Raw genomic sequence first — 26,005 nt, forward strand, 5'->3', positions numbered from 1 at the left:
CTTTTTCTTTTTAAGCTGAGGTAGAAATAGTAATCTCGAGGTTGCTATTCCTACCAATAACCTCCGTTGCCACCTCCCACCAGGCAATTCCTGACTCTCTAGGTTTTTCTCCTCCTCAGTATCAAGGAGGCTTGATGGAGAAGAGGAAGGGAGAGCAGGATCCTTCATCCCTCTGTTCCTTTCTTCACTCCATCTGCCCTTACCCTTGTCCTTCCTCCCCAGCAGCCTCCAACAGTGCTTAGATTTCAGACTGCCTCCTTCTATATCACCTGTCCCTCCTCCTTGGAGAGAGAGCTCTGTGACCCACATGGTGGGTGGAAGACCAATTAATGGTGATTAATTGGGCTTCCACCAAAACAAACTTTTTCAGAGGCCATATTGAGATTGTTGAACTCCTGTCCTCAGAAGGTTAAGTTTTTAAATAGATTTTCATCAGTCAGTAACGACTTTATTTATCAAGGCATTTGCTTCATAGTTAATTTGATGCATTTCTGCTTTTACTAATATATTCTTTATTTCTCTGAAAAAATGTATTGTATTGTACTGCTTTTATTGTTGGTGGCTATCCTGAATGATGTAAAAGCACAAGAAGAATGGCCTGTAAATTCAAAATAAAATAAACTGTGAAAGATTATCATTTTAATTTTATGAAATCAAGAAGGTGGGGCAAATGAAACAGAGGAGACATTGATGACATTGCCAAAGATTTCCTTCCACTTGATCAATTTCTCCGGATTCTATGGAAGGGGCAGTAAAAATCACAGCCAATCTGAGTGATTCCTAATAGAGACACTCTTCAAGTGGGGAAGGAAATGTACAATGTTACTGTTTTCAAATAAGCACCATTCTCCCAAACATGGACAACTCTGTGAATATTATAGTGCACAAAAAACTAAACATGCACTTTAGATAGGACATACGTGGGTGCAGCCTTGAGAAGGAGGAGGAGGAGGCGGGGGAGGAATAGAAATATGATTGTAAAGCAACCTTCTTGTCTGGACACCTTATCAGTTTAGAAATCTGCTAGTCTACTAGAGGGTTATGTGACAATGGTCTTATACCTGCCTCCTTCTTTTAATTATAAAGGCTAAAGGACTTTTCCTAAGTAAATATATACTGTATATGAATAAAAATGATGTTTGTCTCATTATTCTTAGTTCACATAAGGTAAAAACACTGGGTGTGAACAATACAATTTGAATTAAATTCATATTATTCCACTTGATGCAAAAGAAAATTCAGGATAAAAAAGAAACTGTGTATATATATAGCTTTTGTTGTTTGTTGGTTTTAATCCTATGTTTGCTACCCAGAATCATAATGGCAAGATGGGTGGCTATATAAATTGATTGATTGAATATATAAATAAGTAAACCTACTATGATTGCATACATTTAAGTATGTGTATATATTTGCTATATATGTTTGTGTGTGTGTATAAGAACAACATAGCAACAGTCCTGCTGGATAAGGCCGATGTCATGAGTAAGGATGGCGAGCAGGGGGCTCCCATCCAGGCTGTAAAGCGCATGCATAGTACTGAGGAATTAAGCAACCATTCAAAGAGGCACAGATCAGGCCCGCCTTAGCCTTTGGGGTTTATCTGTCTGGGTTTTTCCCACGCTTCTTCAGTTTGTTAGGATTCTGTTTATGTAGCAGTAATAAACATTAGAGTACTACTCCTCGTCTCAGCGTGTGTCTCACTGTTAGGACAGCCACGGCCTGTATTACGCCACCATTTTGTTTCTGACAGTGTCCAGCTAGAGGGCTCAGGGATGTTCACAAGCAGAAGACCGAGACCTACAGTGGCTCTCTTACTGTGGTTCTTCTGTAACTGATATGTGGAGACATGTTGCCCCCAACCCAAAGATAAAACAGGATTTTTTTTCTTAACAGTTCTGTTAAGAAATTTAGGTTGCAAGAACTGTTTTAAAAGAAACATCCCTTCCATTTGCATTGATAAATTTATAAAGTAAAAACAAAGTATGTTTCACCTGGGAAGTGAGGAGGATTTTTTTTCATACCAAACATTCATACAGGTGTAACTATATAATTCTAGAATTCAGGTGATGGCAACCCTTGAGGGAGTAGGACTTCATTTAACTGCTTTTGAGGAGCTGTTCCCCTCACTCCACTTTTTTAAAAAAATCATCATTATCCCCTGCATTAAAAAGTGATGTTTCTTTTTGCCAGGTTATAAATGGGCATTAGGGATTATGGCTCTTATTAGATCCAGGCCACTGAATTGATAATGATGAGTTTACAATTTGCCCAATCACACAGCGGCAGCTGAATGCCCTATAGAATGTATCAAGTAATTGCCATTTCCGGGGCAAGGTGCATAAACTGCCTTCATGTGGGATTTTATTTATGCAAAGTGTCATTCGATTCCTAATGGAGAGAATATTTTTTTACATTCCTTTCAACAAAAAGCTGATGTTCAAAGAACACTCAGGAAAGAAGTTCAAAAAGTCATTGGCTGCAATATTGAGATGAACATAATTTGAATTATTACTCTCACTTTTGGCGAAGTCTTGAAACCATGAACCACTCTAGAAGGGCCAAGCCTGCATGGAGGATATCTTCAGAACCTTCTTTAGCAACACTTCTCCTCATTCCTTTACTTTTCCAACCATTAGGTTGGTCAGAAAGGAATATGGCACAAAAAGATTTAGCAGAGCACCAAACAGTTAAGATATTTCCCCCCATTTTCCAGTGGTTGAAGTAGATTGGCTTTAGACTTCTGCATAAAAGAGAGATGAGAACTGGCAGCCCTCTGAAACCTACTTTCAGCATCCTCACCATTGGCTGCCTGGGGCTGCTAAGAACCGAATTTTAGCAGTCCCTGGAGAGCCAAGAGTTCCCCATTCCTGTTATAAAGGAAGGAATAAATCTGAAGTCCCCAAATAAGAGTGAACTTCATATATTTACACCAGTGTTTCTCAACCTTGGCAACTTTAAGATGTATGGACTTCAACTCCCAGAATTCCCCAGCCAGCTTGCTGGCTGGAGAATTCTGGGAGTTGAAGTCCATACATCTTAAAGTTGCCAAGGTTGAGAAACTCTGATTCAGACACAGCCTATTAGGTGCTGTAGAGAATCAAACTACATGTTACGTTAACATTCTTAACACTGTAATTTTGAAGGAGAGCAGTAAAGAAAAATGATTAAACAATAACAAAAGCCAGTATCACATCCCTTTCCCTTTGTTGCGGCAGCAAAACCTGGAAAAAGATGTGAAATAAGGAATTTCATCCAGGAAGGCAATCTGTAGGAACTCCAGGGACTGAAGGTCACCAGGTGGCCCACCTCTGGCCATATACCTTAAATATAGACCCTGCCCCCAAACTCCAATGATTTGCATTGCTAAAAAATTGACATCATGCATGGAATGGTGATGCCCTTTGCTTAATGGGGATGAACCAAGATGCTCAGACAAAAGGAAGTGCTCCAGGGCTGGCTGGTGAGTTCCACATAGTTAATGACACACCTAGTGATTCCATGCAGTTCTTGGATGATATACCTTCTCATGAACTCTGTGCAAGTGACCTCTTCTTTGTATTGTTTTTGCAGTGCTCCGTTTTCATTGGATAGCGTGGGCACAGATCCAATGTATATTGCAGTCAATAAGTTGTGCTCTTTTACTGCTTAATGGTCCCAATGAATAACTGACATCAACAGAAACAATTAAGTGATTTTCTTTTTAAAACACAGGAGGCATTTTGCACTCACACAGTTTATTTCAGTGATTAATGCACTCCCTTTCATGTGTTTTGAAAATAGAGCCTTGCTAAGCTGCTTTTATGCATTTCGGTGTATAGTATGTCATTCAGGATTCAGCTATTAGTTTACCACAACATGTTTTTTGCTTTTATTTTCTTTGGTTTTTTAGTCTGGAAATGTAGAATTCTTTTCTCTTGCAAATCTTGTGGATCATACAGATAAAAACCAATAAAAATCAACAATATTATTGCTTTCTCTCTTTTTTTAAAAATAGTTTTCCACCCGCTCCAACTCATTTTTTTCTCTACAAAATAACCATTCATGAAACAGGATTAAAATATTATTTTAATATTCTCACATACTAAATTATATATTAACTGTATTAGAAGATCTAAAACTTCTTGTTTTGGCTGACGTATTTGATTCATGAATGAAACTCAAATATTACATGCTCCTGAATTTCTGCTTTCAACTGCCAAATTCTTTTACCAGATTTATGTCACTGTGGGGTAGCATAGTGGGGTAGCCTGAGTGTTGGATTAACACTAGGAAACCTGCATTCAGATCTTCATTTAGAAGCTCAGTGGGCCACCTTAAGCTCAATTATCATCTAATACCTTATCTCACAGAGATATTATGTGAATGAAATGAAAGGGGGAACAGGAGGAATACTGAATCACACATTTAAGTTTTTGAGAGAAAGGTGGGGTATACAGATATAAAAACAGGCCTTTTAGTGTTGTCTGGACTTCCCTAACCCTCCAGATATGATGGCCTTCAGCTTCCATGTTGGTTGGGAACTTTGGAAAATGATATTCAGAACATCTAGAAGGGATCCAGTGAGGGAAATTATTCAAAAATATGATTCTAACATAGCATGGGTGAACAAACAAGGAAAATAAACAGGAGTATAATAACAGTGTGGATTATGAACAATCTATTTCTTTGCAGCTTGTTTTTTTAATGTAAAAAGTTCTTGCTGTATTCTTGGATGTATTTCTTTCTAAAGTGTTTTTTCTATTTTGAGAGTGCTTGGTGGATCATGCTGAAATTTAATGGCTTTTTAACACAAACCATTGCCTGTGGTCAAAACTATGGCATTTGTCTTGCTTTGCATTACAGTTCCAACTCCACCACAATGTCCCTAAAGTCAGAAAGAGAGAAAAAAAGGAAAGGATGGGAAACAAGGATTCTTAAAAGAATACCTTGCAATGGGATACACATATAGGGAACATGCATATGCAGAGAAAGAGAAGAACGTTCAAAAGGAACTTTGGCAGGGAAACAAGTAAACATGTGCACCATCCGATAGAAGCAAATTTTAAAGTTTTAAGAGTACCAAAAGAAGAAGGGGGGGGAAGGGAGGAAGGAAGGAAGGAAGGAAGGAAGGAAGGAAGGAAGGAAGGAAGGAAGGAAGGAAGGAAGGAAGGAAGGAAGGAAGGAAGGAAGGGACAATTGAAGAAATTGTGAAATTGTCTAAAGTACTATTTCCAGTGCTGAAAAATGTTACTGAAACTTCCAATATACTCACTGTAGTGTCCAAAGTCCATAGAAGTTGATCCCACATCAGAACAAGCTCAACAAGGTCAGACTGCATTAGTTACTCACAATTTATACACAACAAATAATTGTTAACTACAAAGGCTGCCCTAAACTGGTGGGTAAGAAACTAAATTGAAATCCAAATCAGGAATCAGAAAAATTGAGACTGGGATCTGTTTTTTTCTCTTGGACTGGAACTTTTAGTGGAGTTTTTTGTTCCCAACTGATTGGCAGCAGTAAAGTTGCTCTCCACTTGCTCTAAATTATATTACTGGGGGGGAAATGATATAACCAGTGGTAGATTTTTCACAGAAGGGCTGTAAGTTCAGCTTTGTTCTGGGCTTGGTTCATTTTTTAAAAAACATGATGCTGCTTCCACTTGGCTGTGGTGGCTGATGGATTTCAGGATTCAAGCAAATTAAAAAGAGGCAGAATTTAAAAGCCTGAAATTTGCATGCCCCTAACCCAGTCTTTCTCAACCTTGGCGGCTTTAAGATGGGTGGACTTCAACTGCCAGAATTCCCCAGCCAGCCTTGGGGAATATGTTTATTCAAAAATATGTTTGTTCATGGTATCTTCTCCATTGTTCTTGAAATTATGCCACCATCACTATAGTACCCAGAAACCTATTATTACCATTACTGAAAGTGCAGAAATCATAATTCACCACCACATTCTCTCCATGTTTCTTTTCACAGGAAACTCTTATATGTGATACATCAGAGTTTTTTCCTCCCTGTCTAAGCAGTACTCCATCACTGCAAACAACAGCAGAATGAATATGTTTTTCCACTTCTTGAAAGTCGTTTCCCATTGTACAATTGAAAGGAAATTGTTTTGAAGATTTCTGATGGAAGCATCCATCAGTAATTTCTGCTAAAGTTATCAGATGGAAATATATACTTACTGATTAAAATATGCAGAGGATCACATTCAAGAAGGCTGAGAAAAGCGATAATCTACATCTGCTCTAATAGCAGTTATGTGAAATTGTACATATAGTCATTTTAGGCACTGAATAAATCATTTAGGACAGTTTGCTTTGAAAAGCCACTATCTTAATAAAAGAGATGCAGCTATAAGCCACAATGATGTATACTGAGACTGTGAAAAAACAATTTTCTCCCTTATCTTTCCCTTATATTTGGAATAGGAAACCTGTGGTCTTCTAGATGTTGCTAAATTATAAGTGCAGGAACATCTAAAGGGCTGCTGGTTCAACCTGACTATTTTACAAAGCTCACAGAATATACTGTAAAACTATTAAAGCAGCAAACTTTGAAAGATCGCTGTTCCCCAAACTTTGGAAGAACATTGGATGTCGAAAAAGCAGGAAGGTATTTTTTTTTCCAAGAGGGTTGCTATGGAGCCCCCCTCGCCCACCCCAATCTTTTGGCAAATTATTGGCATATTCACATGATAGGGCAGAAGATGATTTCTTTCAGAACGTACTATTGCATTTAGTGATACGAAAGAAGACTGAACTGTTTGTTGTGTTTGAAAGTAGGCATCATTGAATTCCTACTTTATTCCTTCCAGGAAATGCAGCACCAAGGGTTGATAGAAACAAATATTTTTCAGCTAGAAAGTGACAGCTCTTCATCTACAGTGTAATATGTAAATGAATTGGCATGGATATGGAAAGCCATGCTCCAAATCCTTGCATAGTTCTGATGGTTCTGGGGCAGATTTTGGCAATGCATCGTAAGATGCAGCGATCTTGTGTATGAGTCTCATGACCAGGCACTTATTCCCCCCCCCCCTCTAGCCTCCCTCCCTTTGTACTTGAGAAACTAAGCTGCTGAGCAGAGCTCCCTGGAGAGGTGATACAATGAAACCTGGCAGACAGAGGAGTTACAGAGATTTCAATAACCAGGAGCCTCCTACCTGTGTCGGTCTTCAAGGGAATGTTAAGGTCTTTTTTTTCCTCTCTTTTTTATCTGAGTCACTTTTGAACTATTTATACTGCTGGCAGTGTTTTAGTCCCTGCCCTTTTTAAAATGTTATCTGCAGCAAACATTTTTCTTTCACTGCTTTATTTATGTGCTCCTATAGTTTTTAAATTGTATGCTGTGTTCTGGCTTGTGTAACATTTTTAGTTTGCTATCTCCTCTAAACTGACTGATGAGAATACTATCCCAAAAGATGATTTTAAAAGCCCCAATAGCAATAATTATGCAGTAGTTATATGAAACAATAAAGCATTTGGAATTCCAATTATTTCTTGTGGCTTTGTACTAAAGACATACTGTCCTAACACAGTAATTGACTGGGTTTAAATGAGCTCCAAAGTCATTTTTGTTGTTGTTGTTTGTTTTTAAATGGGGAGTTGACTATGTAAACTAGTGTTTCTCAACCTCAGGAGCTTTAAGATGGGTGGACTTCAACTCCCAGAATCTCCCCAGCCAGCATGCTGGCTGGGGGAATTCTGGGAGTTGAAGTCCACCCATCTTAAAGCTCCTGAGGTTGAGAAACGCTGACGCAGACATTATATCCTTTTCCATTCACAAAGTTCCCAGCTCCTCTGAAATCAGCAGGATAACCTGTATATGCAGCAAATCCAAATCTTCATTGCAATACACTTGATTCTGAAATGCCTGTTTGTTTGTCTGGGAAGTGGGGCAAATGCTGTGTTTAAGGTGTGGCCTGATCTTCACTGCTGAATTCATGCTCCATCTACATGCTATTTGTAGCTCAGAGCAGCCAGAAGTCACAATTCAAAGCCAACATTAAGAGATGGTGGAAATGGTTGCCAGCATTCTCATCAGACCTCACTGCAGGAACATCTGTAGGGAATGGGATACCAAAAAGTCAAGAAGGCAGTTACCCCTGCCTGTTTGGAGCCTCTCCATTCTTGCATGTGTGATGCATGTGATGCAGATAAAAAAAAAGGTGGGACTTTGATCACAGAGTCGCAGCCCCTTGTTAACCTTTTTGAGCTGCCCCCCACCCCCTGCCACAAGATGCCCTGCACCATGGCAAGGAAGAAGAGCTCCCAATATTTCATCAATTGGCTCTGTCATGTATACTATAGTATTATTAAAATAAAATAAAATATATATATAAAATATAAAATAAAATGGTTTGAAGTTAGTCCTAATAAATTTAAATTATTGCCCAACAGTAGACTGTAGATTCATTGATCTTGTTAGATTAAGCATACCATTTTTAAAGACATAAACCAGAATAAATATTTCTTTAGCAAGAAGAGGAACTTTCATACAGCTGGACAGGGATTTTTTGCTATTTCTGAATAGCTGTCTTGATGGACAGTCATAACTGAGACGATGAAACTACCTCTTTGTTTTCCCATTTCTTGGGATTGAATTTTCCTTTCTACTCCTCTTAAGAAATCCATGAGGATTCAATCAGCCTTGAAGCAACTCAGGAGGCTTCCAGCTTGAGACCTGGAAATCTAGAAACGCTTGAAGCATTTGGAGGTCTTGAACTTTAGCAGGTTTGAATGTGTGACTGTGAAAGTAAAGAGCAGAGAGGTGACAGGGCTGAATAAATCAAGCAGAAAAAAGATCAGAGCTGTGCTGGCAGGGGAAAGAGAAAAAGATGGACTTTGGAGGCAGGATTTTAGAGGCATATATGATCAATTTTCAGGGGAAAACCTTCTGGAGTCCAGAGATAGCAGCCTGCTTCCTTTCTTGATAGCTTCCTAGATTCCTTCCTGTTGTGAACAGCCAAGAGTTGTTTAAGATGGGTGGCCATACAAATCTTTTAAAAATTAAATAAATAAATAAATAAATAAATAAATAAATAAATAAATAAATAAAAGATTTTTAAAAATGGAAAGGACTGGAAAGGCATATATTATTTTTTAAAATAAATGCTTGTTTTAGCTGGCTGTATATATCTTAGGGTAGCCCTTTCTAAATTGGCCTCCCCCAGTGAATTGAGTTCCCCTTGTCCCAATTGCATGGGTTATTTCCATGTTAGCTCATGATGATGGAGGATTAGTTTATTTATTTATATTTCAATTGATAGGGCTGCCCACCTCAAGTCATGACTCTGGATGGCTAACAACAGTTAAAAAACACAATAAACCTTATGAATAATAATAAGCAACATACAAACAATCAGCAGCTGAGGTAAAAACAGAACAACCAAGTTATAGTCTAAGGCAATGTTTCTCAACCTTGTATACTTTAAGATGTTTGAACTTCAACTCCCAGGATGCCCATGTTGGCTGGAGAATTCTGGGAGCTGAAGTCCACAGATCTTTAAGTTGCTGCAGTTGAGAAACACTTGTCTAAGGTATTTGGAGAGACTAGATTGACTTTGTGAGTACAGGTTCAGTGAAACCAGAGTTTTATAATACATAGAGTAGGATGCTGGGATTGGGGGATGGGGGGACGGAGAAGAAATACTACAGTTCAATTCATATGCCTATGGTTTATATATTAAACAATAAGGTTATTAATGTTTTATTCCAGCTATTTTATATAAACCCCCTTGGGAGGCATTTTGCCCTTGGTGGCAGCCTAAAAATATTTTAAATAAATAAATTAATGTATGCAAATAAAAAGTATTTATTCTATAACTCAGATTAGGCAGTTATGTGGAATGGAAAAATCATACAGATTTTTCGAAGTAATAACCAATACTCTGGATGTCATCTAAAGACAATCTGGCAGCCAGTGTAATGCTGTCAGCACAAGTATGCTAATCTGTCCTTTTGGACTCGCACTTATCCTTATTTGCATTATTATTAAGAAGAATCACCATGTTATCCTCTTAACAGCTTTTGCTCCTTTTTTCATATAAACTAAACCCCTGGCTGACTTCACATTTTCTTTTTTCAAAGGAAAATAGTCAAAAGGGGAGTGTCTATATGATAAATAATATGATATATTTATTTCATCTGGTTTATTATCTGATCATTTATAGATTCCTCCTATTAAGTGGAAATCACCCAAAAGTACTGGCCCACGGCTGGACCTCCCTTTGGAAGGATGAGATGTTATGTGACAATTAGGAGTAACCTTTTCATCAAATCAAAGTGCAAAAATTGAGGGGGAACTGAATAAAAGAATATTCCACTACAATTCCAAATCCCTATTCCCTTTTTCTGTTTTCAGGGAACCTTAAAAATAGTTTTATGTCTGTCTGCATCTAAGGATCAGAGTAATGATCTTCAGTGGAAGCAGTCTTGATTTGTTATATAACTTTCCATGAACTGATCTACTATATGCCATCAACATACAGCTTAGAAGTAAGAAAGTGTATCCCTGTGAAACAGCTGTCTGAAACAGGAAATTCCTACCCTTTGCTGATCTGACTGGTAATATGTTTGTTAAGAGGCTTCAGGGCTATCTGCAGACTATGGTCATAAAAGTCAAGATGGTGGCCATGGCAGTGTGATCAAAGCTCTGCCTGTTTTTTGTGTATATCACAACACACATAACAAACAGGCAGAGTTTTGGCTGCCATCTTGACTTTTTTGACCATACCCTGCAGACACCTCTGAGAATTTTAGACATGAAAACAGAATTATAGCTTCTGATCTTGCTTCCCCCCCCCCATTTCCTCCCCATTCATTTTTCCTTGTTTGTTATATACTTTAGATCAGTGTTTCTTAAAGTGTGTTTCTAGGACCTCTGAGGGTCCTTCAAGACCCTCTCAGGGATCCTCAAAATCAAAATTATTTGCCAGCCTATGCTGGAAAATAAGACATTATTAAAATCCCATCAAACAACTGTGAGAAGCAGTAGTGACAGAAAATGTGTTAATTTTAATTATTAATATGGTAAATATTGATAAATGTAACCCATACAAACAAAAGCTCTTTTGGGGTCCTCCATAATTTTTAAAAGTGGAAAGGGATCCTGAGAGAAAAAAGTTTAAGAAACACTGCTTTGGATTATAGGTCTGAGGGCAAGAACTGTCTTACAACTGATATACTACAGCCATTATGAGAATCACTTTAGTTAAATAGTGGGGTAAAATGCTTGCTTTCAATAAATAATAAGCTCATTTGATGTGGATTAAAGTATTGTGCAATTCCAACAATCATACTGTCAAAATATGATCAAGTGGAGAACAAATAAATATGAGAAACATGTGAGCTCAGATAAACTTAACTCACAACATTTACTTATAATTGATGTCAATAACAAAAATGTGCAATTACGCCCTTAGTGACAGTCATACTCACAAGATTCAGCAATCAAGATAAAAATGGCCACCAATGTGAGTCAACTCAAATTTCAAACAATAGCACCAGCGTCTCTGAGCATTTGCAAAAGAAAAAAAACCCAGTCCAAATCAAAAGGACAACTGTGCAAAATAACAAAGCTAAACCCCGAAGAGGGGCAACTTATATAAGGAACCAGCAAGGAGTTTGGGGTGAGGTGGGGAAGTAATATGGGAATCAAGATTCCTGACGGAATAGCTGCTTATCAAAATCACTCATCCACCGACCACAAGACACTAGGGCATGATTGAAAGGAGTGCAAAACTTGCCTAGCCCCACACAAACTGTGCTGTGTGGTGTTCTTCTGTGCCTGGAGCTGGGCAAGGAAGAACAATAGAAACCATTAGGAGCCTGAAGCAAGCAAATTGGCGGGTTATACCGATACTGATATATTTGGCCTCAGATAGCCTGGTGAGCCTCACACCCAGGCCTTTCTAAGCCTCTTTCACATCATCATCATCATCATCATCATGATGTAACTCAAAGTGACAAACATACCAAATACTCCTTCTTCCTCCTATTTGCCCCACAACAACAACCCTGTGAGGTGAGTTGGGCTGAGAGAGAGCGACTGGCCCAAAGTCACTCTGCCAACTTTCACACCTAAGGGAGGCCTAGAACTCACAGTCTTCTGGTTTCTGGGCCAGCACCTGAACCACCCCACCAAACTTGCTCTCAAAAGCCTTATGGCTCTAATGAGAGTTCTCTATACTCTCCTCTGCTCTGGAAGGTGATGCATACTGACCCCATGCCTCAGCCTGAAATAAGTTTCACACAATTGGATGGAGGCATAATGGAGTCATTCACAGGTATAGAGCCTTTGGTGAAATGTGTTCAGGGGTTCTTTTCAGACTGGCCCAGTTCTATCTAGGAAGCGTACCTAAGCAGCCATGGTGGCAGAGGTCCTCCCAACATTCAGTGAGCCCAGAAATCAAATACAGCTAGGATGAAATCACCAAATAATGACATATACATTTGTGCTATAAATATTTTTGTGATCATGCACTTATTCTGAGATTATTTGGGACTACCATGAAAAATATATATTTTCTAAAACTAGGTGATTATCACTTAACAAATATTTCAATTTTCTGTCCTATCCCCTTCTGAAAAGTAGGTATGGCTCAGACTTTGCAGTACTTCAGTGTGGTCAATGGCTTGGCCTCTAGCAAGGGTCTCCAGTAATTTAGTGTGGTGGGAGAAGGTCAGAGGCATAAGTGCCATAACCTGGGGAGGGGCTTCAACTCCGCAGATCAGTTTCAGCTACACTCTGTGCGCTGATTTGAAGCAAGTGGTCAGCTGGTTGGTTGCTTCCCTGGACTGCGAGAGCTGTTCTCAGTCTGTGATGAAGCTAGTGGGAAAAAATGTACTCATCTTAAGCTGAAATTTGAACTAAAAATGAAAACAAGTCTGGAATAAAGCCCCACACAATGGGTGAGATAAGGAGAGCTAACATTTCAAACCCATTCAGGCCTATAAAGTTCAATGATTAAAATCATCAGCGGTTCTCAGCTTTGGCACATTGTGGAATGCTCTCTGGAAATTTCAGCAGAGCTTATGTGGCAATACATGCTCCTGAAATCAACTAGACTTGGGTCTCACCAAAAGAAAATGTGGGGTTACAAACTCTTGTAATCTGCAGAAAGGCCAACAGAAGAGGAGGGTGAGCCCTTTCCTCCCCACTTTCCTTAGTCTGCTTAAATCAGAAAAGTCTTCTCTGAGTTAAGCCCAACTCCTGGTGACTCAAGGGACTTCTTCATGGAATTTTCTTCGCAGCAGTACCAAAGTGGTTTACCATTTCTTCCTGAATGTTTTTCACTTCCCAGTCAATCTTACAATCCTGGTGGTCTCCCATCCTACTCAACTTTAAGTGCTTAGATGCATGATGCCAGCAATTCATACTTTCTTCAAGAAGCCCACATGGTAGGTCAGGCCGTTCTCCCCCCTGGCCACAACTAGTTGGTTAATTATAACCACAAATTGGTGAAGTAGGCTAAGATCTATGATAGCAACTGGCCCAAACCATCTTGCGAGATTTTGAACCTTGATCACACTAGAGCTAATTAGGCAATCTATTCCAATGTTTCTCACACTTAGCAACTTTAAGTTGTGTGGACTTCAATTCCCAGAATTCCCCAGCCAACATGCTAAATTGCTAAGGTGGTGAAACATTGGTCTGTTCTAATCACTTTGCCATGCTAGCACTTGGTGCTAAGAAAGGCAATTAGAATGCAAAAAAGATGAGGGAGTGCCATGCCAAGGCCAGCCCCTCAAGACAACCTCTTTATTCTTGAGAAAGCCTAAACCTGCTCCTGTTGCCTTGCATTTTAATTTGGTAGGTTAGGCACTAAGCACTGAGGATGTTGTAATGAATAAAGAATAGCTTGAGTAATTGTGGAGTTTTTTTCAGCTGATCAACCAAAAATCAGAACAAGGCACCAGTTTCTACGGGGAAAAAAACAGAGGTGATAAATCAGGCTAATACAGGGAAGTTGTCTTGTCCAATGTGCGCTAAGCAATCCAAAGGGCCATCCAGCCCCCAAGCAAGGCTATTAGGACCTGCATTTGGAGGACAAACTTTTCTGTTTCAATCACTCATTTGTTGTCAGTTCCTTCTGCAGTACATCCCAAAGTTAAACAATACCGAAAAGCAACAGAAAACCCTCCTTTTGCTACTTTTGGTGGGTGGCTGAGCCTGGTTGGTACTTTCCAGGATCAAAACGAGTCTGATTTTTAAGGGACGGTAATTTAGCTCAACAGAGAACACAAACATGCTTCCATCCCTTTGAAGGCCTGGCTCGGGTGGGTGTTGGGCCAGCTCAAACGGCCGGCCTTGATAACCTCACTTTGCGGAGGGGGAGGGGAGCCCGCGGGCCAGGCCGGGAGTTTGGGCTCAGCAGCTCCCTCCTATCAGGCCGCCGGCCTAGAGCAGCGCCTGTAAAGCCCGACCGGCGCGCAGGGCCGCAACTAGGGTCTGTGTCAGCCGGGGCAAACATGGATTCCACGCCCATTTTGGCACCCACCCAGCGCTCATTTGGCGCCCCCCCCCCCACACCAGTTGCGGCCCTGCCGGCGCGTCCCATAAACAGAAGGAGCGAAAGCAGCCTCCTTCCGTTTCGCGATCCAGCCTGAATTGTCTTCTCGGTTCCGGCAGGCGCGGCGGTCCATCCGCAGGTCGGCACCTTTGAGAGCAGATTGCCAAGCCCGGAACACGTCCGGGCCAGCCCGAGAAACCCGAGATACTTTCAGGGCAGCCAAATCAAAGCTCGTCGCCTTCGGCTAAGGAAACTTCGCATTGATTGTAAGCCTCTGCACATATTCAACTAAAGGCGCTTTTCTCTGTTCATTGTGATTGGATGACAATGGAGCAGGATCCATAAGTCAGGCACGACGACGGCTCTGACAGAGACAATGATAAAAGTAGCGGAGTTCAATCTCCGCTCTGCAATTCAGAAGCCAACACACGGTTAGCCGCCCACCCTGAGAACCTCTGGCGGCTCTCCTGTCCGGATCCCAATTGAATGCTGGGTTTCAAGGAGAAAAAGTGGAATCAATTCAAACGCGGAGAGAAGGGCTGTCACGTTTCAGACGAATCGGGCCCCAGAAAAATACTGACCCAGAAATATTTATAAAAAGCAAATAACCGGACTGGAATATTTTCCCCCACCCTCAACGTGTCTCGGAATTATTCAATGTACATAAAATTAAACGCGGATCGGGTGGGTTGTCCATTAGCACCCGTGAGCAGCTGCAAAGAGGTTTGTAACTCGCGATCTCCCATCCGGATAAGACGAGCTGCAGTTCTCCCAGAGCCTTGAAACCCGCGTCTTACTGCGGGAGATTTTGGTGGAGTTTTGTTCCGAATCCTTTTGCCGACCCGGAGCATTTTTTTTTTTTTGCTGTTCGCTTTCTAGCGAATTATTGTAATTCGCTGGAGCTCAGCGGGTACAACATCCCCAAATGGCTCCAGAGATAACGTGGAGTGATCTCCAAGATAATAAAGGGGTCGCTTTAAATTATTATTTCATTTAAAATATAATGGTGAAACACGAGCTGGCTCCCCGGGGAGAAATCCGGAGTATGAACAGGCCCGCGTGTAAACTTGCCCTAATGGATCGGAGTCTGGGAGATCAAAGGAAGATTAGCAACCGGGAGTGCGCCGCGACTTACCGAAGTTTAAGGCCCCGTAAATTCGGTCATCTTAAAGCTTCCCAAACACCCTTTGTTATAGTTTAAAAAACAACTATTACTTCTTCTAGCCTAGTTTGTGTGTTGCGTGGGGATAGCACTAGGAATAAAAGTTGGGCAGAAAGGGGTCCTATTTAGGTTTAAAACAAACCACATTTCACACATGGGGAAGAAGTCAGGGGCAAAGTTGTTGTGCGGGTCCCTCCCCTCCTTGGAAAAAGAAAGCCACAAAGCAGCTGCACGGGCAAGACGCGCTCAGCTGTGGTTAATTAACTAAGTCCTAACTTAATAAATCCAGTTTTCTGGGTTCTAACGAAACGATCACAATCTAACCTCCCAGGCTGGGTTCCCACAACGCATGGTGTGGAATGTGGTTGGCCAGTTTATGGCTCAGCACATCCGACGAATTCAGCCAATAACGTCCCGTGGACAGGAGTGTGGTAAAAAAAAGAGTTAAGATGGCGGCCGCGACGCGCATAAAAACAGGCAGCGCTTCAATCGCACCTTCGCGGCCGCCATTTTGACTTTTATGACCATGCCCAGCGGACAACTCCTTGTGGACTTTGAATTGAGACTTTAGTTATGGCAGAAACTTTGTTGGGCAAAAGTGTAACAAGGCCGTTGCTATTAGCGACTGGAAAACAGCTCCCACCTTTCACGGGCCTCTGTGCACCGTACCCTTGAATGCCAAAAACATCGGCCTCCTTACTCCCAAGTAAGTGCATGTAAAAACTTGGCGAGCTCCAACCCGCGGGTTGTTTAACAAACCATCTTGCAATGCGTCTGTTTAGCGATCAGTCCCGAATAGTTTGTTCCGTCCCGTTCGGGGATCGAGAATTGTAATAGGTTGGCCAAGCGGGAGAGAACGAACCCGCGCCTTTTTCTCAAACCAAGAAGGCGTCTTGTGTCACTCGATTTCCTTTTTGCTGCACCAGATTTAACAGGGGTGGACTTTTCCACCGCCTCGTTTACTTGGGAGTAAACCTCAGTGGATTTGGTGGAACCGAATTTCCAAATCAACATAGTCCGGATAAGGGCAGGCTAAAAAGAAAACTAAACGAAAGGCTGGGAACTGCACGCGGCCGGGCCCGGCGTTTCTATATTCGTGCTGGGCGCGCCCCGTGACGTTTCTCTTCCGGCTGCTACCCTGGAGTTTGGGGCGAGCGGGTGGGGAAGTCAGCCGAACTTCGAGCGGCCCTGTTTATTACAGCTCAGCCGCTGCCTGAGAAGAAAACGAATTTGGATTTTCAGCGGCGCTCTGATGGTATAAACGGGTTGGATTTGGATTTAAAAATGCCAGTCTAAACAAGTCTGCTCCAAAGTAGACCTCGTCGAATTCAGTGGGAGATTGACTCCAGCCGGTTGCTACACATAAGATTGGGTTCAAGTTAGTGGGATCTTTTTCTCTGAAATCTGTGAGACTTAAGTTTTAGTAATTTTCAACACTGGATATAACAACAACAACAATCTGAGTATGTTGAGGGCAAAAAAAGAGCCCGCTGTGTTCAGTGGACATCCTTGGGATTTTATCCTGAGTGGCTCTAGAACAAATATATTAAAACAGCCTCTCTGGCAAAACTCCAACTCCCAAGTTTCTCAGGCATGCCCAACATATATGACAAGCCCAGTGAGGACTTCTCAACCTGCTTTGCTGGATGCTGTCATCTAATTTAGAAATTGAGTGCCACCAATTTTCTGAATGGAAGCGTTCCATACCAGCATCCAAGCAGAGAATTCTGGATGCCAGTCTCACCCGTACAGCACATCCCAGATCTGCTACCATGCTCCGTCTCACTGATCTCATCCCTGTTGAGCTTGGAGGCCCTCCCCATCACTACCATATCAATAAGCCTTAAAGAGGGTGGAGAGTTGCAGGATTGGCTGAATTCCTCCCAGGATGATTTAACTCGAAGTCTCAAAAACTTTCCAGGTGTGATTTTAAAAGGTCGCCTAACTTTCTGCTCTCTGTGCCCCAATGGAATGGCCCTTTGGGAGTCTAAGCTTTTCATTCGTTTTAGAAACCTGACCTTGAAAAGGCCACTGAGATAAAAATGAACAAAACGTCTGAGAACATTCTCTCTCCCTGATTGGGACCCAGAACATTAAACAAACAAAACCTGTCATGGTTTGAAAGCTACTCCAGTCTCCTGGTCAAAATGAGGGATGATTCATACAGACATGTGAAGGAAATGCACGCCCATTTTTCGGTTTTGCTGAAGGTTTTGCTGAATATCTCATCGGATTTGTTTTTTGTTTTGTTTTTTTTGTTTGCTTAATTGTTGTTTCTGCCCTTTATCTTTTTTCCTTTTTTTCTTTTTAGGGGTGGCAGATATAGGATATTGGCCCCAGAGAAGAAAGGGGGGTTGAATACCAAATGGTTTGGCACTGGAAATAATCCAATAGATTGATTTAGGCAATAAAACTGATCAATTTAAAAAAATATACAGAGATTTAATCTTTCCAAGTACAGGTTGGACGAAAGAATAAAAATGCCATTAGTGGTTGTATATGCAACAAAAGGATATGAACCTACTGGGAAAAAAGTGTTACTAAGATTAAATCCTATCCAACAAAGTAGGATTTACATTTGAGGAGTTGCATATGAGTGTGTTTTCAATCACTGTTGCTCACTTATTGTAAGAGGCTGCCAAACCAGAATATACACATCCACATCCCTGTGCATATCTGCAAAACCAAGCAATTTATGAAGCCAAAGGAAATCAACTGGCAAGAGGACACACTGATTCCTGCCTCTCCAGTTATGGTTCAAACTGCTGTACATGTATTGTGTGCATGTGTGCGTGTGTGTGCATATATATGCACATGCAAGGGAGGAAAGGGCAGGAACCTGATGTGTGTCTAACCTCAGACAAAATAAACAGCCAAAAGCATCACAGACTGAAAGAGCTGGGATTATAGTGGATTATGATTCCCTCCTTCTGCCTTCTCCTTATTGGACTGTTGACTGTACAGTCCATTTCTTCATTGTGATTTATAGCTCTTTATAACTCGTGTAACTCCCTGTTCTGCTAGCTTACTAATGAGGACAGGGTTTATATCGCTACAAGGGTAGTTGGATAATGCTCAGGATGCTATAAGTCCTTTGCAGGGAAGTTGGACAAGCTTCAGGGCTGCATGTCGTCCTAGAACTTCAGGCTGTCTAACGCTCTCACCCCTGCTTTAAAGCACAGATTGGCAGCTTGTAGCTGTGAAGCAGACCCAGTCCAAGGATGACCATCAATTGGCCCAAGGGTCTCATGAGTGCACATTTTGCTGCTGAATTTTTTAAATTTTTTTAAAAATTAAAGTTGATTATGAGAGAAAAAAATCCAGTCTGCAAAACAAGGAATTTGGTGGGTCTCTTGGGCAAATAGATGAAGGGTTCTGTGAAACTGGAAAGCTGGGACTGTGCCTACGATACATTTTTACTTCTCAGGGACCCACCACTCCGAGAAAAGATGGGGTTTCCCTGCAAGCGCTTTTGTGAGGAGAGATGACGCCATAACTTGTGGGCTAGGCAGACCGACCACTCGTCCGGCAGGGCTGCTCAATGTGCAGGTGTCTGCCTCAGCTTGTGCCCAGCACCTAAGTCTCGTGCAAGGACCGCCCGATTCTGAGTTCATTCGGTGTTAGAAAGCGCCGGGGAAGCGCGCTCGGGGAGTTCAATTTATTCATCCTCTCTCAGGTCCTTGCAATGGGGTGGGCACCCCGACAGCCCAGCGCACCCTCCCTCCGCCCGGTCTGCCGGGAGAACTCCCTCCTATTGCCGGGCAGCCGATCTGCGACCGCCGGCCGCCCTTCGCTCCTTCCAGCCAGTCTGAGATTCTGCTCCTGAAAGGTTCACCTTTGATTTTAGGCGAGTGATTTGAAAGCAGCGGGTGAGTGGACGGCGGGGGCGAAAGATCCTGCCAGCGCCCTGTGATTCATCCGCACCCCCCGAGAAAGTACAGAGAAAAGGGTCGCTTGTCTGGAAAATAGACCCGCGCAGGAGTGGGGGGAAAACCCCAGAAGTAGCTCCCTTCGAGCCAGCATTGGCACAGTCCGAGTTCCTCCCCCCTCCCCTCCCCTCCCCTCCCCCTCCCCTCCCCCTCTCCTTCCCCCTCTCCTTCCCCCTCTCCTTCCTTCCTTCCTTCCTTCCTTCCTTCCTTCCTTCCTTCCTTCCTTCCTTCCTTCCTTCCTTCCTCTTGCTGCACTCTTTCCAATTTTTCATTTCAAAGTGGAAAGCACTAGGAACGCAGAATCCACCAGAGCGCGAGGGTGGCCCAATCCCGTGAATGAATACTGCGCATGGGGACACAGCTCCAGGAACCTGAAATATGGATGTTAATTGCAACATTGTTTTTTAAAGGAGGGAATTTGTTCATATTTTTTTGCTAAATATATACAGTATCCTGCTTTTCTCCCAGAAGTTCAAAGCAGCTTGCATGGAAAAAACTTTTAGTTTTATGCCCACAACCCTGTGAGGTAGGCTCGGCTCGGCTAAGAGGGAGTGTGACTTGCCCCCAATTCCCAGTGAACTTCCAGGGCTGAAGATGGACTTGAACCCTGGTTCCCCGCCCAACATTTCAGGTACTACTACCGAGGTAGGGGCAGGCTGGCACGGAGAGGAGGCCCTGGGGGCTGCTCGATTTTGCCAACTCGGCCTTCCGTTTCTTTCCTCTGGCTGCTCTTTGGCAGAGTCTCGTCTGAGCAGAGTAGCTGGAGAAAAGCCGGTGGGGGCGGGATAGGAACTGATTTTAAAATATACAGTTCTGGCATCCTAGTCCACCTCCTAGGCCGGCTGTGTATTCCAGATCTTTCTAAGGTTTTAGGCACTGATTCTCCGTTTTTGTGACATTTTGTTTGGACTAGAGGTAAAGAAAATGAGCCCGCTGTTTCCTGTCTATTTGGTTTCGTCCTAATAAAGGTGTTGGCGACCTCAGGTTTGGGAACTTATTTTTCTGAGTACAATCGGAAAGGAATTTTCTGCGCTTCTTTTCCCAAAGACTGCCGTCCTATGCGCCGTTCCTTAAGTCTATCTAGACTTCGTGCGACGTGGTCTCAGATACAATAATTTCTTCAGCGGAGCAGTAATGAAAGAAACACGTAATTTAACCATTTAAACAAACTAAAGGCACTCACGCACCCACCAAATGCAAGGGTCCGGTTTACATATGACGTCCGTTCTATTTTTAACACTTTATTCCTGGTTACTCGAAACAGATTGGGTGCGAGAGCGGGCGCAGGGTGGTGTTCACTCACCTGGCGAGCCTCTCCTATTTCGTCTCTCCACCAAAGCTCACGCTCGGCGGAATTCGGAATTGCGCCGGTCGGAAAAGCCGCCGACCCTGGACACCGGTGGATCAGTTTCTGTAGGAGCTGACGAGGACAGACATCTCCTTGATCACCTCAGAGGGAGTAAGTTCTTTTAATTTCCAGTCACTTTCCTGACAAGTACTATATCAGTTTGTATGCAGTTAAGATAAGAGAGGAAAGGAGCGAGGGAGAGACGCAGGCAAGGAACGGGAGAGCCGGAGAGGCTTCGGGACTCTTACAGCTGCGCTCCCCTTCCGAAACGCACAGAACTGAACGGCGGATCGACCCCAAACTCTGGTAACTTTCAAAGGAGGAGGGAGCTCCATTTCCCCAGAAACGGTTCCTTTCTCCCTTTTCGACAGCCTTTCAGATGGGTTGTACTACGCCCCGCCGTCTGGGGATGATTGGAGTTGTGGTCCAAAAACACCAAGAGAGCAGCGTATTTGGGGAGGACTGGTGGAGTAAGAGGTTTGCAAAAAGGCCAGCAACGAAATGGGGAATTATCCGACCCATCAACGAAACAGAAGAAACCTCATATTTTAATTTATAAGAAAAACTCGCGCAGGAGCAGGAGAAGAGGGAATAAAAATACAGAAAATTAAAACTATGAAATAAAGCTCAAATAAAAAGAGCGTTTTCTTGTTTAAAAACAACGGATCCACCCAATGGGACCTGCAGGAGCCACACTTAAAAAAAACCATGGGGGGGCATCTGCTTGCCGTCGCCTTTAGGTAAATTGCGCTCCCAGCGCCCTCCCTTTCCTGCCTCGGCGCGCGCGCGTTGGTGCCTCCCCCTCCTCCCAGCTCCGCTGGCCTGGGCATTGCCTCGCCTCCCAGTGCCGGGCTGGCCTTCCCGGGGAGGGTCTGACACTGGGATTGGCGTCCCCGCCGAGAGCCCGCTGGCGGCTGACACTGCGCGCCTCTCTCTCGCGCGCGGGTGTTTGTTTAGGGTCCCCTTGAGCCAATCAGGCTGGCCGGCTGCACTTTTCCGGCCCGGCTGCTGGAGGCGGCGCCTTGCTCCCTCTCTCGCTCGCTCTTTCTCTCCTTTTACTCCCTGTCAGGCGCCGCTCCGAGCCGCTCTCTGCCTCGGCCGCTTGCAGTCCGCCACCGCCGCGGGAAAGAGGACCCTCCGGAGCCGCGGCCAAAGAGGTGGGTGCGACTGGGCCGCGGGAGCGCTCCTTGAGCCCGCGCCTGGGCCGACGAAGCCGCCCGCTCCCTCCTCGGGGACAGTCGCCTCTCCCCTCCGCCAGGACTCCTTATCTCCGCGGCCGGGCTCTTATCTCGCCTCCGATAGGGCTCGCGAGGCGCCTGTAGGGCCTCTCGCGGTGGAACTTGGGCGCCAGGAAGAGCGGGGAAGGGGGTCGCTGCACTGGGTGCAGCCCCGGCCGACGCGGGGCTTTGCCGAGGTGGCCGGCGCCGCGGCCGACGCTCCGTTCCCCTCCGCATCGCCCGCAAGAACGCCTCGGGTGGATCGAGGTCCCCGGGTAGGGCCGGGCTGGGCTGGGCCGGGCAGGGCCGGGCAGGGCGGAGGAGACGCGGAGCGGGGCTGCCGCTCTGTTGATTGTGGACGGGTGCCATTTCTAAGGTGTGCCGGAGCGCGGCGGGGTTTGGAGCTGGCCGGGTCAACTTGGGCAGGGGGGAGGGAGGGAGCGAGGAAAACGTGGGCAGACTGGCACCAGCGGCCTCCCCCTCGTGATCCAAAGAGAGAGCGGCGATCCTGCGAGGGCAGGAGAACAACCGAACCAGCCTGGGTCGCTGGTCTCCCTCCAAGCGTGTGGTCTCCCCCGCCGCCGGAAAGGTTCGTCTTTACCTGACCGTCGGGGGCTACATTTCGGCCTCTCCGGCTATCCTGAAACCCTTCCCCGCCCCCTGAATTGCGTTGCTAATTGTTTTCATTCTGGAACGAAATCCAGTGAGTCATTAGCTGAAACCGAAAAGGAGCGCGGCCAGTGCGGGGAGGGCTGCGGGGCTTGTCCTACCGGAGGCGCTCCAAGGCCCAGACACCCCCCCCCACGCTTTTGTCACTCATTCGCTCTGTAAGCAACGTCAAAGGAGGGAGTGCCCGTTCGGAGGCAGACAGGCTGTTCTGGGGAAATTCTTGGTCCTGGAAGATCCAGAGGTGGGACAAGGCAAGGGCTGGCTCTAGATTTTGGTCAGGCTGGGACGCCGCGTTTTCCGGATCGATGGGGTGTTCGGGGTTTTGCGCCAGAGGGCCCCCGAAAAATCCCTCGCCCCGTTTTACTGTTGGGGAAACCAAGGCTGAGGGAAGTGTTCGGGACTACCTAATGGGAAGGGATGTGGACCGGGGCCCCCTTTAGAGGCGCCAGCAAAGCGGAACTCCCCTTTCCCTAAAAGGAGGCAGGAAACGACCCAGAGATGCCTGAGAAGCAAGTTTGGCTGTTAGATTTCCCGCGGACTGCGGCAGCCCCACCAACGGATATGGACTGAAGCACAAGGGGGTTTGGGAGGAGGCCAAAGGGACCTTGAACATCTTGCCCCCGCCAGCTGCCTACTTTCAGCGGCCCGGGAGTTGTTTACCGATCCGAATAGCGAGAGCAAAGCACTCCACACATGTTCAGAGACTCTATTTGTGCTCATATAGAAGGTTGGGCAAAATGGGGGATCGGTGGAAAGTGAGAAGTGGGCTGGCTGCTGGATTGGGCTGACTTGTCTTTCCTTTTCTCTCCCTCTCCCCCCTCGCAGAGGTTGGTCTTGACGGAGCCGCGGCAGCCAAGCGGCGAGAGGCTTGCTGAGTGCCGCAGGGCTGGATGGCCCTGGCCGAGGGCGGCTGGTGCCTGCTGAAGCGCTGCGGTCCCGACGACTCGTCCTGTCCGCTGGCGCCCCGGGAAGCGCCGGGCCCTTCGCCGTCACCCTCCTCGTCCTCGGGCTGCTCCCCCGGCGGGGGAGGGGGCTCGTCCAGTGTCAGGAGCTTCAAGCAGGAGCCCGGAGGCGCGCTCTCGGCCTCGCAGCCCATAGGCCTGGCCGAAGGCCGAGCCTTGCTGGGCCCTTTTGTCTCTCTGGCGGCGGCGGCGGCGGCGCCCTCGAGTCTGCCCAGCTGGGAGGACCTGCTCCTTTTCGCGGACCTGGATCAGGCCAACAAACTGATCTGGTCCAGCCGCGCCTCGGCCAAGCTGAGCCCCGATCCCGCGCCTCCGCCGCCAGTCGTCGAGGACATGTACCACCACCCGCACGCCCACGCCCACCCCCAGAGCCTGCAGGGTGGCACCTATGACGGAGCGTCCCCGGGCAGCGGCGGGGGCGGCTTCGTGCCTTCCACGGCTGGATCTCCTGTCTACGTGCCGACCACCCGCGTCGGGTCCATGCTGCCCTACCTCCAGAACCCCTCGGCCGCCGGACAGGCCGGGGGACCGTCGGCTTGGCCCCCACAGGGCGCCCCGGAGAGCCCGTCCTCCTCCTACGGCGCCAGCGGCGGGGGATGCGCCCACCCGGCCTCGGGCCGTTTCGCCTACCCGGCTGCCAGCCCCCCGGCTTCCAACGGCGGCCCCCGGGAACCGGCAGCCTACAGCCCGCGCGAGCAGTTCCGGCCGCTGAACGGATCCTACTACGGCCCCTACGTTGGCGCCCAGTTCAGCCCGCCGGGCTGGGCGAGCCCCTTCGACAACTCCCTGCTGCACTGCCTGCCCAGCCGAGCCACCACCCTCGCCGTGAGACCGTCCAGCGCAGGTAAGAGCCAGGCTGGAGGGCTGTCGAGGCAGGGCCTCAGAGGAAGCCCTCCCTTGGGGAAGCTTCTCTGCAGAAGGAAAGAACCGAGGCTAGCGGAGAGGGACAGACAAAACTGCTTGCTTGCCAATTAATGCAGAGTCCCTCTCTTGGGCCCGGCAGTGGCTGATGGGTTTTATTTTACTGATGCCGCTTTTCAGGGTTTTGTTGGTTTTCGCTATTGGATTGTTCCTATTTTTATCATTGTTTCCTTTATTATAAACATGGCTGGATAAAGGAGAGGCATTGTAGAAAGCATGGAAAAATGGAAGCAAAATCTGCAGAGAATTAAGCGGATATAAAACTGCTCAAAAAGTGGTGTGAAAGAGCCCCCCCCACCCACTCTCATTAAATACTTGAGCATGAAAAGAAAAGACTTACACGGTGTGATCAGCTCTGGGTGTGTATCCATCGCTCTTTGTGTGGAGGAGGGCACTGGGTTCAGCAGAGCCACAGTGGTGCCAATATGGGAAGCGCCCCAACCCGAAGGGGCTCTGAAGTTGGTGACCGAATTGCATTCAGCAGTCACAGTGGAGACCTGTTGCTGGGAGTAGCTGGGAATGTCTGCCTTTTCACTCATCTGAAGGCAACTGCCAGCCTTTCCTGGATTCCCACTCAGGGAACCTGCTTCAGAATTAGGTCCCTTTGCTTTTCTTGGCTGAGATTCGAAGCAAGCATTTAAGAGTGGCTGGATCATGTCTTTGTGTCTCTTTAGGAAAGGTTGGGGAGTGGGAGGAGGTTGAGGTCTGTAAGTATTTTGAATCCCTTTTTTATAGACATGGTTTCTAGATTGTCAGAAGTGGGAATAAGTGATTGGGATAAATCCCCTTCCTGTCAGCAAAGCCATTGGGATGGCACTTTTGGTGGTGGAATGGTGTCTATGGAAAAGCAAAAATAGGTGGAGAGATGAGGGAGGAACAACTGTCTGAAACTCAGTAAAGCTACAGGTATTTCTAAGAGGAAATTTGTAACAGGGAGGAGATTTTTAACAGTTTGGCTGCACAGTGCCTGCAGGCATAGTTAATCATAATTAACTGTGATTCACAAAATGCACTAACCTTGAGCTACAAATTATGCCTTAATGTGTAGTATGTGCCCAGCCTCTGAGAGGTCCTGGAGGAGGCAGAATGTTTATATGAACCTCCCAATTCTCATTCTGTAGTTTTTCTCCCTTTTCTTCCCTTCCTCACTGAAGCCCAGGATCCAATAAACAGGAGTGTGGAAAGATCCAAAATGCTGGAACAACTTTTGGGATTGTATATGTATTTTAACTAATGAGATTTATTGAAGTGAATGAAAAATATATGACTGGGGAACCCTGGGCGAACACCTTCCC

General features: G+C 45.3%; 1 protein-coding gene and 2 long non-coding RNA genes across 4 annotated transcripts in view; 2 read left to right on the plus strand and 1 right to left on the minus strand.

Moving 5' to 3' along the window:
• The window catches only part of LOC134494175 (uncharacterized), a 58,889-nt gene extending 37,194 nt beyond the window's left edge, over positions 1-21,695 (minus strand). Inside the window, exon 1 of the long non-coding RNA XR_010067646.1 lies at positions 20,897-21,695. This is a non-coding gene — a long non-coding RNA (uncharacterized LOC134494175). The remainder of the gene's footprint in view (positions 1-20,896) is intronic.
• Positions 8,561-10,319, plus strand: LOC134494981 (uncharacterized). The gene is made up of 2 exons (XR_010067738.1): positions 8,561-8,722; positions 10,162-10,319. It is a non-coding gene; the product is annotated as an uncharacterized LOC134494981 (long non-coding RNA).
• Positions 21,696-21,978: 283 nt separating the features above from the next.
• The window catches only part of GATA6 (GATA binding protein 6), a 38,252-nt gene continuing 34,225 nt past the window's right edge, over positions 21,979-26,005 (plus strand). Inside the window, exons 1-2 of one of the 2 annotated variants that reach the window (XM_063299176.1) lie at positions 21,979-22,098; positions 23,653-24,633. In XM_063299176.1, the coding sequence (XP_063155246.1) occupies positions 23,718-24,633 (916 nt within the window). In that variant the 5' untranslated portion in view covers positions 21,979-22,098; positions 23,653-23,717. Of the gene's footprint in view, positions 22,099-23,005; positions 23,069-23,652; positions 24,634-26,005 lie in introns of those variants that run through there. The other variant, XM_063299177.1, reaches the window with a different exon arrangement.

Source organism: Candoia aspera, chromosome 3, assembly GCF_035149785.1.
Source record: "Candoia aspera isolate rCanAsp1 chromosome 3, rCanAsp1.hap2, whole genome shotgun sequence".
Classification (NCBI taxonomy): Eukaryota; Metazoa; Chordata; class Lepidosauria; order Squamata; family Boidae; genus Candoia; species Candoia aspera.